The sequence below is a fragment of the Bufo bufo genome, chromosome 9 (genome assembly GCF_905171765.1).
Source record: "Bufo bufo chromosome 9, aBufBuf1.1, whole genome shotgun sequence".
NCBI classification, from domain to species: domain Eukaryota; kingdom Metazoa; phylum Chordata; class Amphibia; order Anura; family Bufonidae; genus Bufo; species Bufo bufo.
The window spans coordinates 86,305,661-86,324,297 of NC_053397.1; the positions used below are offsets into that span (position 1 = coordinate 86,305,661).

An 18,637-nucleotide genomic window follows, 5' to 3' on the forward strand; every position below is an offset into this window, starting at 1 on the left:
ATATATATATATATATATATATACACACTAATAAAAATGTAAGTTGAATAAAATGTCTATTAAATGTGTAGCCATCTTATAGAAGGACAATGTTTGATGGACCTTTAGTAACTTCGAGATCATCAACATTTCATGCTTCATATCCTGTAACAGGTGACTCAAACTTCACTGGCATTCAAGCACCCACTCATACCCCCACCTCGGATCTCACATCTGCATTCACTGGCTCAGGTTTGATTTATTCTCAGCATGCTATGCACCCTAACATACAGAATCAGAAAAAGCATCATGAAACACCTTGATTCTTAATGAAAAATATGAGAATTAGAGCCTACAGGCCACTGTAATATATGTGACATGACCTTAATTCTTAAGCACATTGATTTAAATGAAAAACATGCAATGCTTCATGTCTCCTGTGGAGGTGCTGTATCGGAATTAATCCATTTCTGCCTGGGAAACCTGCTGATCACAGCTGACTGCTGATGGCCATGGCATTGGGACATCATGTGATCAGTACGAAAAGGGATTGTCCAATGCAGATAACCCCTTAGGCCGCACCTTATTAAAGGTGTTGTCCCAGAATTACTATTATTGATGGCCTATTCTCAGGATAGGGCATCAATATCAGATTGGTGGGGGTCTGACTCTTGGCACCCTCCGCCAATCAGCTGTTCGAAGAAGCTGCAGAGCTCCAGTGAGTGGTGCAGCTTCCTCATGGCTCACCAAGCACAATGCTTCACATTTTATAGCAGCTGTGCTTGCTATTGCAGCCTAGACCTATTCACATGAATGGGACTAAGCTGCAACTAGGTCACGTGACTAATGAGCGTGACATCACTGGCCTAGGAAGGCCCTGCAGAACTCACCAGAGCACAGCATGTTCTTCAAATAGCTGATCTGGGGGTGGGTTGGAGTGCCAGAAATTGGACCCCTCTGATCAGATATTGATGACCCATCCTGAGGATAGGCCATCAATATCAAAATCTTAGACAACCCCATTAATGTTCTACAAAGATCATGTAGAGTATTGTGATGTGCTCTGTAGCCAAAATGTGGATGTCCGTTCGAAAAGCAGCTTTCCAGTTCGGACATCTTTTCTAAATTGTGGGCCACCGGTGATCAGCTATTATCTGTGGTGGAACAGGATAGGTCAAGATAGCATATGAAAATGGGAGCATAAAGATTTTTGTTTTCATACAGGGCAACCTAGCCCCAAAGTGAATTCTGTATTGACAGTTTTTCCCTGTACTGGTTCCTATAAAGCTGTATTTAGACAGTCTATAATATGTATAATATGATACTTGAAAAACTATCCCTATGATATTCTCTAAGCAAAAACTTCTTTTGATTTTCCCTCGCTGCAGTAACACCAAGCACTGATTTCAAGAATATCACCTCACCACCAGACGTCTCCCCTTCTCCTCAAGGAGGTGACAAGCTGACCCACATCCATTGCAATCACTTCTTGGCTTGCATGCAAATATATACCAAGAAAAAACTATCTATTATCTATCAATCTGTCTATCTAACTATCTATCTGTCTGTCCATTTACATACGTCTGTCAGTCTGTCTATCTATCTATCTATCTATCTATCTATCTATCTATCTATCTATCTATCTATCTAACAACATATCTGACTTCAACGTTCTTTTTTTTTGCATGTTACTCCTTTATCGCTAGTCTACTAGTCTTTCTGATTGTTCAACGTCATATTTGAATAACTTTTTATTTTCTGTTTCTTTTAGATGGCGAGGCTGAGCCTAATTGCAGTAAGTAGTTCTATAAAATCACTAACATCAGTTAATTGTATATAAATCATTAATCTTAGATAAATGTTGCAAAATTCAGAAATCAAAAGAGATCTGAAAAATGAAAGGTGGAATCCGATTGGTTGCTATGGGCAACTAAGCCAGTGTTCCTTTGCACCGGTTTTAAATAAATCTGCCCCTTTGTGCAAAAAACCCGTTCTACATACATCTATTAAAAATATGACACCTTACAAATTGCATCTTAAGATGCAGCAAAAATGCATTATACTGTGTAAGCAACTGTGATAAATTTGGCACATCCTTTATATTTTATATATATTAGGCCTCATGCACACAACAGTATTTTTTCACGGTCCGCAAAACGGGGTTCCGTTGGTCCGTGACCGTTTTTTCCTTGATTTTTGGAGGATCCACGGACATGAAAAAAAAGTCGTTTTGGTGTCCGCCTGGCCGTGCGGAGCCAAACGGATCCGTCCTGACTTACAATGCAAGTCAATGTGGACGGATCCGTTTGACGTTGACACAATATGGTGCAATTGCAAACGGATCCGTCCCCCATTGACTTTCAATGTAAAGTCAGGAGTTAATATACCATAGGATCGGAGTTTTCTCCAATCCGATGGTATATTTTAACTTGAAGCGTCCCCATCACCATGGGAACGCCTCTATGTTAGAATATACCATCGGATTTGAGTAAGGCCTCTTTCACACTTGCGTTGTCCGGATCCGGCGTGTACTCCACTTGCCGGAATTACACGCCGGATCTGGAAAAACGCAAGTGTACTGAAAGCATTTGAAGACGGAACCGTCTTCCAAATGCGTTCAGTGTTACTATGGCACCCAGGACGCTATTAAAGTCCTGGTTGCCATAGTAGGAGCGGGGAGCGGGGGAGCAGTATACTTACAGTCCGTGCGGCTCCCGGGGCGCTCCAGAGTGACGTCAGAGCGCCCCATGCGCATGGATGACGTGATCCATGTGATCACATGATCCATGCGCTTGGGGCGCCCTGACGTCACTCTGGAGCGCCCGGGGAGCCGCACGGACGGTAAGTATACTGCTCCCCCGCTCCCCACTACACTTTACCATGGCTGCCAGGACTTTAGCGTCCCGGCAGCCATGGTAACCACTCTGAAAAAGCTAAATGTCGGCTCCGGCAATGCGCCGAAACGACGTTTAGCTTAAGGCCGGATCCGGATCAATGCCTTTCAATGGGCATTAATTCCGGATCCGGCCTTGCGGCAAGTGTTCCGGATTTTTGGCCGGAGCAAAAAGCGCAGCATGCTGCGGTATTTTCTCCGGCCAAAAAACGTTCCGTTCCGGAACTGAAGACATCCTGATGCATCCTGATGCATCCTGAACGGATTTCTCTCCATTCAGAATGCATTAGGATAATCCTGATCAGGATTCTTCCGGCATAGAGCCCCGACGACGGAACTCTATGCCGGAAGACAAGAACGTAAGTGTGAAAGAGCCCTTAGATCATGAAACTCATATCCGACAGTATATTCTAACACAGAGGCGTTTCCATAGTGATGGGGACGCTTCAAGTTAGAATATCCTACGAACTGTGTACATGACTTCCCCCTGCTGCCTGGCAGCACCCGATCTTTTACAGGGGGCTGTGAACCGCACAATTAACCCCTCAAGTGCCGCACCTAAAGGGTTAATTGTGCATATCATAGCCCCCTGTAAGAGATCAGGTGCTGCCAGGCAGGAGGGGGCAGACCCCCTCCCTCCCCAATATTATATTCATTGGTGGCCAGTGCGGCCTCCCCTCCCCCCCCCCCAGTTAAAATCACGTTTCGAATCCCCCATCATTGGTGGCCAGTGTGGCCTCACATCTCCCCCCCTTGTTAAAATCACGTTCCGAATCCCCCATCATTGGGGGCCAGTGCGGCCTCACATCTCCCCCCCCCTTGTTAAAACCACGTCCTGAATCCCCCATCATTGGTGGCCAGTGCGGCCTCACATCTCCCCCCCCCCTTAGTTAAAATCACGTTCCCCCATCATTGGTGGCAGTGGAGAGTTCCGATCGGAGTTCCAGTTTAATCGCTGGGGCTCCGATCGGTAACCATGGCAACCAGGACGCTACTGCAGTCCTGGTTGCCATGGTTACTTAGCAATTTTTAGAAGCATTATACTTACCTGCGAGCTGCGATGTCTGTGACCGGCCGGGCGCTCCTCCTACTGGTAAGTGAAAGGTCTGTGCGGCGCATTGCCTATAGCACAGACCTGTCACTTACCAGTAGGAGGAGCGCCCGGCCGGACACAGACATCGCAGCTCGCAGGTAAGTATAATGCTTCTAAAAATTGCTAAGTAACCATGGCAACCAGGACTGCAGTAGCGTCCTGGTTGCCATGGTTACCGATCGAAGCCCCAGCGATTAAACTGGGACTCCGATCGGAACTCTCCACTGCCACCAATGATGGGGAAAGTGATTTTAACTAGGGGGGGGGGAGATGTGAGGCCGCACTGGCCACCAATGATGGGGGATTCGGAACGTGATTTTAACAAGGGGGGGGAGATGTGAGGCCGCACTGGCCACCAATGATGGGGGATTCGGAACGTGATTTTAACTAGGGGGGGGGGAGATGTGAGGCCGCACTGGGCACCAATGATGGGGGATTCGGAACGTGATCTTAACTGGGGGGGGGGGGGGGGGGGAGGCCGCACTGGCCACCAATGAATATAATATTGGGGAGGGAGGGGGGTCTGCCCCCTTCTGCCTGGCAGCACCTGATCACTTACAGGGGGCTATGATATGCACAATTAACCATTTAGGTGCAGCACCTGAGGGGTTAATTGTGCGGATCACAGCCCCCTGTAAAAGATCGGGTGCTGCCAGGCAGCAGGGGGCAGTCATGTACACAGTTCTCAGTATATTCTAACTTGAAGCGTCCCCATCACTATGGGAACGACTCTGTGTTAGAATATACTGTCGGATATGAGTTTTCACGAAGTGAAAACTCATATCTGAAAAAGCTTTTATGCAGACGGATCTGCGATCTGTCTGTGTGAAAGTTGATAATGGCCACGGATCACGGACGCGGATGCCAATCTTGTGTGCATCCGTGTTTTTTCACGGACCCATTGACTTGAATGGGTCCGTGAACCGTTGTCCGTCAAAAAAATAGGAGAGGTCATATTTTTTTGACGGACAGGAAACATGGATCACGGCCGCGGATGAACAACGGTGCATCTTCCGAGTTTTCAATGGACCCATTGAAAGTCAATGGGTCCGCAGAAAATCACGGAAAACAGAACAACAGCCACGGATGCACACAACGGTCGTGTGCATGAGGCCTTAATGTACTGGGTTTTACAGCACAGACTGTAATGAGTTTTCTTCATATTAATTACATTGTGGGGGGGATCTGCACTACACTATACTAATAAATTAGACATAATGTAATTTTCCATGCACACTTTTTAAAACTCAGGATTTTGTAAGGTAAAGCCTTAAATCTGTGTCAGAACAGAATTGGGAAATAGTCGTAGTAAACAAAGGGGATATTAAATAGCACCATGTACAGCGCCTTGAAAAAGTATTCATATTCCTTGCATTTTCCAAATTTTTTCATGTTACACCCACAAACTTATTTTATTGAGATTTTATGTCATAGACCAGTGGTGGAGAACCTATGGCACGGGTGCCAGGGCGGTACTCAGAGCCCTCTCTGTGGGCACCCACACCCTGGAAAAAATCTATGTTGTACCAATATGCCTTAGACTTCTCCTGTCGGCGCACCATGAACAGCACAGGCAGCGCACTGAATGTAGGCAGGATATTATAGCTAAATGATAAAGTACATGGAAGATATTCTACTGTATATTGGACTGTAGTATTCAGGGTAAATTGCCGTGTTGGCAGTTTGCGATAAATAAGTGGGTTGTAGGGTTGCAGTTTGGACACTCGGTCTCTAAAAGATTCACCATCACTGTCATAGACCAACACAAAGTAGTGTGAAGTGAAAAGGAAATGATACATGGATTTCAAAAAAAAATTATCAATAAAAATCTGCAAACTGTGGAGTGCATCTGTAATGAGCCCACCTGAGTCAATACTTTGTAGGACCATCTTTTCGCTGCAATTACAGCTGCAAGTCTTTTTGGGTATGTCTCTGCCAGCTTTGTGCATCTAGAGAATGAAATTTTTTACCATTCTTCTTTGCAAAATAGCTCAAGTTCAGTCAGATTGGATGGAGAACGTCTGTGAACAGCAATTTATAAGTCTTGCCACAGATTCTCAATGGGATTTAGGTCTGGACTTTGACTGGGACATTCTAATACATGAATAGGCTTTGATCTAAACCATTCCATTGTAGCTCTGGCTGTATGTTTAGGGTCGTTGTCCTGCTGGAAGGAGAACCTCTGCCCCAGTCTCAAGTCTTTTTATCTCCATCCTTCTTTCCATTAAGGCCGAATGCACACGGCCGTGTTCCGCGGCCGAGAGCGGTCCGTGGTATGCCGGGCTGGATTCCTGTTCAGAGCAGGAGCGCACGGCGTCATTAGTTGCTATGACGCCGTGCACTTCATGCCGCCGCTGCACTACAGTAATACACTCGTATGATCTATACTAGTGTATTACTGTACAGCAGCGGCGGCATGAAGCACACGGCGTCATAGCAACTAATGACGCCGTGCGCTCCTGCTCTGAACAGGAATCCAGCCCGGCATACCACGGACCGCACTCAGCCGCAGAACACGACCGTGTGCATTCGGCCTAACTCTGACCAGCTTCCCTGTTCCTTCTAAAGAAAATGAATGTTCTCTAGCAAATCTCTTAGACCTTCACAGAACAGCTGTAGTTTAACTGGGAATAAATGACATACAAGTGGACTCTATTTACTAATTAGGTGACTTCTGAAGGCAGTTGGTCGCACTGAATTTTATTTAGGGGTATCCGAGTACTTTTAGGTTTGCCAACATACTAACATAGTAACATACTGGTCAACCATCCCTGGCACTACATACTGTATTTACCCTAAATTTAATTCCCAATAAAGCCCCACCACTTCAATGGAACCTGGAGAATACTAGCTCTAAGATTGCAATATCATGCTGCTAAATCACAGCTAATTAAAGTGAATATAGTCGAGTTAAAAAAACTGCAAGCTTAGATTTTAGGTGACTGTTGTATCATGGTCACTTTACTTGTGTGCTGCAACACAACCATATTCAATGTCATTAGTTGCAATGTACCACTATAACATTGCTATCTTAAAGGGGTTTTGCACTTTTGGGGTGGGGGAAGGGGGGTTGGCAAAGCCCTACTCTTGGGCACACCTGCAAAGGGAATCATACTTACCTGGTTCCTGGTGTTGGCTCCTGGCTCCTTCTCTCCCCAGCGTTGGCTGCTCTACTGTGTTCCCAGGATGTAAACTTCTATTTTAACACTGCTGCAGCCAATCGCTGGCCACAGAAGTGACTTCCTCCCCTTGTGTCATGTCAAAAGGCTGCAGCAGCGCCAAAATGTTAAATCCTGGAACTGCAGCAGAGAAACCAAGACTGAGGAGAGAAGGAGAAGGAGCCAGGTAAGTATTCTTCCCATCGCAGGTCTGCCCAAGAGGGAGGGCGCACAACTCCTTTAATGTTGGACCGCAAAAGTCACTATGCAGACCTAGCCTAAACCTGTAAGCAGGGCTCCCTCTAGTGACAGGTGTAGGCAGACAGAATTTTAAGTAATTCTATGGCTGTATGAAGGGTAGAAGGGGATTTTGGAGCTCAGAATAGATCTACAAATATGTACTGTATTATGGGATGAATGTGCCCATTAACCATTTTATTGCCCTAGACTACTACAGTTAATACCATTGCATTCTCCTGGCATTTTGATTTATGGGGACACTCTGCGGGCACTCTTCATAGGGGCACTCTTATTGCACGATTGTTTATTGATGGCGCTCTTTTGGCCGTGATGGTAATATCAATTTAGGCGCTCTGATTAAAATTGCAACCTGCACTTCTCTAGTGATTTTACAGAATTCACAGTCTGGAAATGTGATTAAGTATCCTTGATAATTAATGTTCTATGCTTAGTTTTGAAAAAATTTAACTTTTCTTGTTAAACCCTGAATGATTTACGCACTTTTAGGACTCGTTCACACAAGCGTTTTTTTTTGTTGAGTTCCATACACAGGCTGCTTTTTGAGTTCCGTATACGGAACCATTTATTTCAACGGTTCCGCAAAAAAAACAAATGTACTCCGTATGCATTCCGTTTCTGTATTTCCGTTCAGTTCAAAGATAGAACATGTCCTATTATTGCCCACAAACCACGTTCCATGACTCCATTCAAGTCAATGGGTCCGCAAAAAAAACGGAACACATACAGAATGTACTCCGTGTGTTTCCATATCCGTTCTGTTTTTTGCGGAACCATCTATTGGAAATTTTATGCCCAGCCCAATTTTTTCTATGTAATTACTGTATACGCCATTGTATATGCCATATGGAAAAACGGAACGGAAAAACGGAATGGAACCGGAAACACTACTTAAACAAAAAACGGATCCGTTAAAAATTGCCCGCAAAACACTGAAAAAGCCATACAGTCGTGTGAACAAGCCCTTAGTGGCAAATTACAATCTGCTATAAGCCATGCCACCAAAACCAGCTCTTTTTTACCCACATTATCCAGGCTAGTATTTTTTATTGGCAAACGCGGCATTTCTAGTGATGCACACCAGGATTGCATACATGCATCCCCTCTGTCTGTTTAATCATATAGAGCTGCAGTCTTTCATATAAAATCTTAGTTTATTGTCCATTCATTTGCAAAATATATACCACAGGATATTTAGGATGCTTAAAGGAGTTCTGCAGTTTGCCCGCCGATCAGCTGTTTGAGAAGGCATCGGCGCTCCAGTAGCGCCGCGGCCTTCTCACTGTTTACCGCAGGCCCAGTGATGTCACAACTAGTATCAACTGGCCTGGGCGGGGCTAAGCTCTGTTCACTTGAATGGAGCTTAGCCGCGCCCAGGCCAGTTAATAGTGACTAGTGTTGAGCGCGAATATTCGAATATCGAATATTAATCGCAAATATCGCAACTTCGCTAATTCGCAAATATTTCGAATATAGTGCTATATATTCACTATATCGAATAGTCGTCATTTTTTTACATCTGAAAACATGATTCCTCCCTGCTTCTTTCTTGTGGGTCAATGAGTCATTGGCCCACAAGCAACTTAAGCAGGAAGGAATCATGTTTTCAGATGGAAAACAAATGACGAATATTCTATAAAACAAATATATAGCAATATAGGGAATATCTTCGTTATTTAGAATATAAATTAACCCAACGCCTGTGGGTTAGAAAATACCATTGGATCTGAGTTTTCCCTGAGATCGTGAAAACTCAGATCCGATGGTATATACTAACCCACAGGTGTTCCCATGGTGACAGGGACGCTTGTCGGGGAGGAGTATGCCAAAGTAGAATAACAGTACACATTGAAAAAAAAAAGACGAATATTCTAAATAACGAATATATTTGTTTTTTAGAATATTCGTCATATTCTAAAACAAGAATATGTAGCAATATAGCGAATATTCGTAAAATACACATATTAGCCAATAGCCATAGCCAACCAATAGGAAAGTTGTCTTATACAGTTAAACAAAAGAAAAAAAATCGCAATACGCGAATAATTAAATAATATAAGACGAATATTCAATCGAATATTCGCGAAATATTGCGAAATCGAATATGGCACCTCCCGCTCATCACTAGAGACTCGTGACGTCACTCGGCCTGCGGTAAACAGTGAGAAGGCCGCGGCGCTGCCTTCTTAAACAGCTGATCGGCAGGGGTCCTGGGTGTCGGACCCCCGCCGATCAGATGCTGATGATCTATCCAGAGGATAGATCATCAGTTTAAATGAACTACAGAACCCCTTTAATGAACATAAGCTACTTGTGCCAGGGAGGGGATTATTTAGCTTTCTCTAGATATTAGAAACCTGGATTTCATAATCCTGGATTTGCCTTTGCCTGAATATACTCTGAAGTTTTCTTTGTATGTACGCACAACCCAGAATGTGACGTTGGTGCTTCTGTCACAATGGATCAGCAAGTGGTGTGGGTGTGATTTTAAGTGCTTGATCTATCTCCACTCACTTCACTCAATCTTGCCCCAGCAGCAATGCCAGCAAATAGAGCATACAGAAAAACACAGTCCACACACCCCAAATACACGCTGCCACCTACCATCATATGGTCCATGAGAGGCCGATCCATTTACACACAGGTGCACGCCGATCCACACAGCTTTCAGGCATTGCTCTTTGAAGGTCTACAGGTTATTAGAGCCACAGGCACTGAAGATTAAGGTTTTAAAGCTTTAATGCAAAACTGTACAGTGCTTAAAAAATATAAAAAGAGGCAAAAGAAAAATTACATATAAACGGCAAAACAGTTATAAAATAAAAAGGAGAAAATAACAGGAGCCATAGCACTTAACAAATCTCCTGCACCTCGGGGGTGGCCAGAGCAACTAAATCCATGTCCAGAAAAATATGATCCCTGATCTATTGTTTCAAAAGTGTTTTATATCTTCAGATTTCAGAACCTCTCAGAAATAGTGATGAGCGGCAGGCGCAATATATTCGAATTCAAGATTATATTCTTGATTGCGAAAATTGGCAATGTAATATTTGCGTAATGCGAGCAAAATACAGGCGCGGGTCACTTATGCTCCATTTTTTAAGCTGGTATAAGTTTCCTGAGACTGGAGAAAATGGTTGACACGGCAGAACATTAGAATAGCTTTATATGCAGATAGAATGCTCCAATATATTTGCTCTTGCGAATTTTCGGCAATTAATCATGCGCATATTTTTTTGCAATACGTGCAACTTGTATAGTAAGGGTCAGGCAACTTTTCTATTGGTTGCTAAGCTGTGACAAAGCCTTCTCATTGGCCCACAAGCTAGAAGAAGGGAGGGATGATCACCTGATGTGTACTGTGTTAAACAAAAAAAATAAAAAATATAAGAATATTCGTCATTACGAATATTTAGCACTGTATTCTAAATATTTGCGAATTCTCGAAGTGCCGATATTCGCGATAAAAATTCACGCTCAACACTACTCATACTAGTCAAAACACAACATATTAGTCAAAAGCATGAATTAATACTGGACAGTAGTTAATGAGATAGGCTGGAGGGGATCCTGGTATATTAAATGACTGATTTTCCAGTAGATGGCAGAAAGCTCACTTTGCACAAACAAAAGTTCACTTTCTGTTCTATGAAGGCAAGAGGGAACCGTCCCTGGGTGTCACTTTGCTCACTTTATACTGGCCAAGAGATGAACTCCCTTCCCCTCTGGCCACAGCACACACAAAGACTTATGGGCTTTCCTCCACAAATGAACCCTTTTGTGGCCAGTGCCATACAGTCATGCCACCTTTTGATTACAGTATACTTTTAGGGTATACTCACATAAAAGTAATCTTGGAAATATTACATATCTAGGGCACATTCACACAGCGCACGCAGTACTGCAGGAGGCACCATTACCACACTGTTTCACAACGGCATGTGCACACATCCATTTTCCCAAGGTTTTAGCATTGTGACTGCAGTTTTATAACACAACTATATCTGTAACACTGGGGGAAAATGGTGCGGTTCTCTGCTGCACAATTACTGTCTTGTCTGACTGCACCATTATTATCTAGAACGTGCAAAATTCTAGACTGATATCAGCCAAGAAATCCAAATGTATTGCATATTTGAAGGGAGTATCCCACAAAAAAGTATTCCTATGCAGTGCGGCTTTTCAAATTAAATATTATAGCAAAAGATTCTTACGTACATTACATTTTTCTGTCTGTTAGCACCCCCTACATGCTGAATAGCACCCCTTCACTGCCCTCCCCTCAGTGCTGGGGTAGTGATCTCATGAGCTAGCATAGATTTAGGTCAGAGGTGGATGCGCCAGTGGCGTGCCTAGGGTGTTTGGCACCTGGGGCGGGTCCTTTCTCTGCCCCCCCCCCCCAAATACTTTTAAAAAATTGTACCCCCTCACAGTAGTATTGCCCTCATTGTACAACCTTCACAGTAGTTTTGTACAGATGTGTGCCCACTCACAGTAGTTATAGAAACATAGAAACATAGAATGTGTCGGCAGATAAGAACCATTTGGCCCATCTATTCTGCCCAATATACTGAGTACTATGGATAGCCCCCGGCCCTATCTTATATGAAGGATGGCCTTATGCCTATCCCATGCATGCTTAAACTCCTCCACTGTATTTGCAGCTACCACTTCTGCAGGAAGGCTATTCCATGCATCCACTACTCTCTCAGTAAAGTAATACTTCCTGATATTACTTTTAAACCTTTGCCCCTCTAATTTAAAACTATGTCCTCTTGTAGCAGTTTTTCTTCTTTTAAATATTCTCTCCTCTTTTACCTTGTTGATTCCCTTTATGTATTTAAAAGTTTCTATCATATCCCCTCTGTCTCGTCTTTCTTCCAAGCTATACATATTAAGGTCCTTTAATCTTTCCTGGTAAGTTTTATCCTGCAATCCATGTACTAGTTTAGTAGCTCTTCTCTGAGCTCTCTCCAAAGTATCAATATCCTTCTGGAGATATGGTCTCCAGTACTGAGCACAATACTCCAAATGAGGTCTCACTAGTGCTCTGTAGAGCGGCATGAGCACCTCCCTCTTTCTACTGGTAATGCCTCTCCCTATACACCCAAGCATTCTGCTAGCATTTCCTGCTGCTCTCTGACATTGTCTGCCTACCTTTAAGTCTTCTGAAATAATGACCCCTAAATCCCTTTCCTCAGATACTGAGGTTAGGACTGTATCACTGATTTTATATTCTGCTCTTGGGTTTTTATGTCCCAGGTGCATTATCTTGCACTTATCAACATTAAATTTTAGTTGCCAAATTTTTGACCATTCCTCTCCTTTTCCATTTGGTGTATCCCTCCAGGAACATCAACCCTGTTACAAATCTTTGTGTCATCACAGTTATGCCCACATTGTGCCCTCTCAGAGTAGTTATGCCCTCTCTGTGCCCCTTTCACAGTAATAATCCCCATTGTGCCTCTTCACAGTAATAATGCCCATTGTGCCCCCTTCACAGTAATAATGCCCACTGTGCTAGTAATGCCCTCTGTGCCCTCTTCATAGTAGAAATCCCCATTGTGCCCCCTTCACAGTAATAATGCCCATTGTGCCCCCTTCACACTAATAATACCCACTGTGCCCCCTTCACAGTAGTAATGCCCATTGTGCCCCCTTCACAGAATAATGTGCACTGTGCCCCCTTCACAGTAATAATGCCCATTGTGCCCCCTTTACAGTATTAATGCCCACTGTGCCCCCTTCATTGTAGTAATGCCTTCTGGCTCTGTGCCCCCTCCATAGTAGAAATGCCCATTGTGCCCCCTTCACATTAGTAATGCCCATTGTGCCCCCTTCACATTAGTAATGCCCTCTGTGCCCCCAGCTGTTTGAAGAGAGGGCAGCGCTCATATGAGAGCTGCTTTCTCTGTTCTGTTCACCTGCTCGCCGTAGCATTTGCAATAATGAGCAGGTAAACAGAGCAGAGAAGGCAGCGCTCACACAAAAAAAAAGCGGACAACCCCTTTAAAGACATACTTGGAAAACATTACAAACAGCACTGCAGAACATACAGGGTCATACAGCCCCACATATGTACCTCTTACATCCAGTGTCTTCTCTGATGTAGATATTCTCTTTCCTCTTCTTCTCCTGTTAGACCAGACCGCCATGGTGACTTCTTTCAGCTGTGCCTCGTCTCTGCAGAGTTTAACAAACAGACATCTTACTTTCCTACTTTTCCATTATCCTCCCACCTTCTCAACACCGCATCTGCCACCCCCAATACTGTGTCCACTGTGCTCCCCAATACTTTCCTGCAGAAACAGTCCCCCTGAAAATACTGGTACCACACAGTGCGTCAGTACAAAAACAACCCTTTATATTTTGCGCTAGTACAAAAAAATCCCCTCTTCCTTTCAGATCAGACCCCCATATAAAACCCTAAATGAGATCCCCCCCATCTCCGCCCAAACCCCCTTTAGACCTCTATGTCAGACCCCATATAAAACCCCAGTTTTAAACCTCAGATCAGACCCCCATTACACTTTATGTAAGACTCCGACCCAGTATCAGACCTCAGATAAGACCCCCTTACAAGACCCCCATTAGACCTCCAGACCCACATATCAGACCTCAGACCAGACCTCCATACCCTCACTAGAGCTCTAGGCCCCCATTAGACCTGCAGATCCCCATATCTGACCCCCATTCGACCTCCAGACTCCCAATCAGACACCCATACCCCAATCAGACCCCATTAGACCACTAGAGCCCCCCAGTGAGACCCCCAATCAGACCCCCATTAGACCTCTAGACCCCCCAGTCAGACCTCCAGACCCCCAATAAGACCCCCATTATAACTCCAGACCTCTAATCAGACCCCCAATCAGACCCCCATTAGACCTACAGACCCCCAGTCAGACCTCCAGACCCCCAATCAGACCTCCAGACCCCCCATAGACTGCTCCAGACCCCCATTAGACCTCTCCAGACCCCCATTAGACCTCTCCAGACCCCCCATTAAACCTCAATATCCGACATCAGATCAGACTGTAAAATAAAAAAGTCACTTGCCTCTCCTGCCGCCACTCTCCCTGTTCTGTCTGTCTTCTCTTCTCAGGGTCCGCGCTGCAGTCACCTGACCTCCTGCAGCGTCAGGTCAAAGTGCGCACTGTACGTCCTGACACTGCAGGCAGCCAGGACACAGCAGCGCCGGCCCTGAGAAGAGCGAGCAGGAGGAGGGGTAAGTACTGGACAGAGCTCACAGCGCTTCACTCCCCCTCCTCCTGCAGACTAGTGAGCGCTTCCCTGCATCTTATATCTGTATTGATGGAAGCGCTTATTGCTTCTGTTCTGGCACCCCCCTGACAGCGCTGAAAGCTGGCACCCGGGGCGGACCAACCACGCCACTGGGATGCGCCTAAGTTTTGTAGAGGCTGACCCCATATGTCTATGCTGGATATTTGGAACTTTGTGTCAGAAACACAAAGCTGCAATCACTATTATGGTGTATTAAGCAGAAATGACTAAAGTACTTAGATTAAGAAAAACTAAAAGATGATGTCCCAGGGAGGACACACACTAAGCTAATATGGAAAGTTATCATTATATTTTATTTTTAATAAAAATGCACATCTATTTATTTAACAGGTGGAGTTAACACCGTAAAAGTGAAACCTTTTTCATACAGCGGACAATCCCAGAAATTAGAGCTAGATGTTCCTGATCACCTCAAAGATAAAACCCTGGAGTGTAAACCTGATGAATCCAGCTCAGCGGAATATAACTTCACACTTCAAAATTATACATTCTCTGTTTCCATGTGTACACCAACAGAGATTACATGCTGGTTTAAGGAGTGCACGGCTAATGAGACCTTTTCTATAAACTTGGATGTTCCCCCCAGTAAGTAAGAACGGATGCTTAGTATGGCAATTGTTATAACATATATTAAGAACAATATTCCGCTGTTCCGACGTATCAGATTTCCATGTTATGCTATTTATGTTCCACAGTTCATTTCTTTTTGTTATCTTTGTACTCAAAATGTTTGTATTTTGTAAAAAATTAAATCTGAAAATGTAACACCTAAAAGTGGCCCTGTGTTTTAGGCGCTTCCAAATTGAGAGAAGGTAGAAGGACCAGTAGGCAGGACCAGTATAATTATGCTGGGCCAGCAGTACTGTAGCACCGCACAAAATACTGCCCCAGCAGAACCAAATACATAATACACAAAATACTGCCCATGCTCCCCATCCACAGCATTCAACTCTTTGACCCTCCTGAAGACAGCAATACAGTAGAATGTAGAAGGGCACGTTCTTCTGCCAATCAGGTGCATAAGTACCAGATTTTCCTAGCATTAATTAATTCTGAGAGCATCAGATCACTATGTACCTGACAGGTGGCTGTGAGGAGGCCTTGGGTGGCCCCTTGGTCATCAACCCACCAGGAAATTTCTCTGTAGAGTCTATGGCCAGTCACCCTCTGATTTTCTGGGAATGGTATGTTATCCCCTATCCACTGGATAGAGGGTAACTTCTAGATCTGCTGGGACCCCACTAACTCCAAGACATGATTCCCTCGTTTGAATGTAGTGGTCAATCATGTGCACTATGGGACTGCCAGAGATAGAGGAGCACTATCCAGGGGATAGGTAAAAACTTTGCTATTACTAGAACAACCCTTAAAGTTTAATTCGTTTCATTTAACTGTACAGTATATTGCAATTTGGTTCTTTGTGCTTTTTCTTTTATACTCAGAAAATGTCTCTATAACAACAGATAAATACTAATAAACAGCAGATAAATGCATAGTAAATATGTTATTTTATGCAGGTTACAAGTAAGGATAACAAAGCAAACAGATTTATATTGCTCCTAATTAATGCAAAAAAAACCTGCAAAATAAATGTGACTGCCTTGTCTTGCAGAATTGAAAAATGGCAAGAAAATATAAGTGACCCTTTTGGAATTACCTGGATTACAGCATTGACTGTACAAACATTTTGGCTGTTATCTAAGTCACAGTTATAAATGGACAATATAAATAAACTAATGGCACACAAACAATTACTTGGAGCTTTTGATTAGCACAATCTGCAAACATTCTCAATGTAGGGAGATTTTATTGTTTTTCAATCATTCTCTAGTTGATTTACTTGTGTTCTTTGGGTGATTGTCTTATGCATCACCCAACGTCTTATCTGTCCATAGTACCTTTTGTCAGAAGCATTATGGAACATGCAGGTGGTCTTGGGCAATTGAGATAAGCCGCTGCTTCCTTTGTAGCGTCCTTCCATAAAGACCATTCTTGGCCAATGTTTTTCTATTATTACACACTTGAACAGATACTTTTGTAGTTTTTTTTCTGTTGGTCTTTTGCTGTTGCTCTTGGGATCTTTCTTGTGCTTTTGTAGTGATCTTAACATTTCTAGGGAGAGCAGCAAAAGTCCTGAGGCTTCTCCATTTCTAGATAATTTGTCTAAACATGGATTGATGTACACTTGGGTCTTTAGAAATGTTTTGTGGACCTTTACAGCTTCATGCCTCTCTATAGCATGTCTTTTGAGGTCTTCTAAACATTGTTTGCATCGAGACATGGTTTACGCTAGCCAGTCTTTCTTCAGACGAACAGGTTTAAATGGGCAAACTGTGAAAGTCACACTGACACAGGCAATTATCTCTTGTAGAAGTCATTAACACGGAGGTTCACTTACCGACACTGCGGATGTGTACTCAATGGAGGAGATCTATTGTCTCCCATGCGTCTAAAAAGTAGCGGTAAAAAGTTGTAAACTATGTGTTTGCAACTTTTCAACTGCGACTTCTTAAAAAATTGTCAGATATCTCAGATTTTACGCCACCCTCGCCACTTTCCCTAAGGGAATAGGTGGAAAGGGTGTGTGGCCAACTTCCCCGACAAATTAATCTTCATTTACGGCAGTTTTTTGGCAGAAATGAAGCCAGAAATCTAAGGCAGCTCTAAGCTGTTGTAGATTTCAGTTAAGGCATTTGCCTCGTCATAAATTAGGCATATCTTCCGGTGGGGCAGGTGATATCAAGACCAATGCAAAAAGCCCCAATGTGCTCAATAGTAGACCTGAATGGTACAATGTTTGTGTGTTTATTAGTTTAGTTAGATTGTATTTATCTATAATTGTGAGTAAAGGCCCCTTTACATGGACAATTTAGCAAACGATTGTCGAGAAGAAAGGGTTCTTTCCCAGCAATCGCCTACTTGGCTGGTAGCAGAGGCTGTTTAGATGGCACGATCTGCTGCCAGCAAATGATGTTTTAGGTGACTGCATGAAAGATACGATTACCGGATGAATGATCATTTCGCTCGTTCTTCGGGTAATTGGCGACACCTTTAGACTGACAGCGTTCCTACAAATGCTTGTTAGCGATTATCTGACTGATGCTCAGCCAGTGTAAAGGTGGCTTTAGATACCAATCCAGCCACATTTTATTAGTCATCAATGCAGAAATCCAGGTAAGTTCAAAGGTTGGGGCTACACCTACACTTTTTGTAGCACCTTTGCTTGATTTTAACAAGTGACAGCTATAGTCCAAAGCAGTAAATTCACTTGTACGGTATGTAATTTTGTGTCTGCAGCTGTCACTTGAAATCAGGTAAAAGTCCTACAAAAAGTTTAGGTGCATCCCCAGCAAACAGGTTCAGTAACTTTTACTTGTATTAAAAAAAAATGTATTAATGTATTAAAAAAATATCTCTCAATGAAAGTACTGTAATATAGATGGAAATTCATTAATGTAGTGCTGCAATTAAGCAGTAGCAGTTTTCTTAGTTTTGAAGTAACATAAAAGATAGTTGAAAGCAATCAATTTAGTATTGTATCCAGTCTGATTTTATTAGTGACGGTTATTATTACTAGAGATGAGCAAAGTTTTCAAAAATTCGATTAGTCTGTATCGCCAAATTTCAAAAAAAATTTGATTTGTTATGAGTTACTTCATAACAAATATAATTTCATTTTATGGAGCGCCGCACCCCATCATTTAACTCCTCAGATGCCTCATTCAATGCTGATTGAGGCATCTGAGAGTCACATTCAGCATTTCAGGCGGTTAATTGGGGTTAACCCCTTAGTGACCATACACATTTTTTACAAATTGCATTCCAAGAGCTATAACTTTTTTGTTTTTTCATCAATGTACTTGTATGAGGACTTATTTTTTGCAGGACAAGTTATAGTTTTTAATGCACAACCATTTTGGGTACATGTAATGATTGATTAAAGCCAGTTGT

At 43.3% G+C, this 18,637-nt stretch overlaps 1 protein-coding gene across 10 annotated transcripts in view; it reads left to right on the top strand.

Moving 5' to 3' along the window:
• The window catches only part of PTPRC (protein tyrosine phosphatase receptor type C), a 258,953-nt gene that overhangs the window by 94,557 nt on the left and 145,759 nt on the right, over window positions 1-18,637 (top strand). For 5 of the 10 annotated variants that reach the window (XM_040408421.1, XM_040408420.1, XM_040408416.1 and 2 more), the window contains 4 exons: window positions 154-231; window positions 1,368-1,433; window positions 1,751-1,774; window positions 15,017-15,271. In XM_040408421.1, the coding sequence (XP_040264355.1) occupies window positions 154-231; window positions 1,368-1,433; window positions 1,751-1,774; window positions 15,017-15,271 (423 nt within the window). Of the gene's footprint in view, window positions 1-153; window positions 232-1,367; window positions 1,434-1,750; window positions 1,775-15,016; window positions 15,276-18,637 lie in introns of those variants that run through there. The other 5 variants (XM_040408423.1, XM_040408422.1, XM_040408425.1 and 2 more) reach the window with 3 other exon arrangements.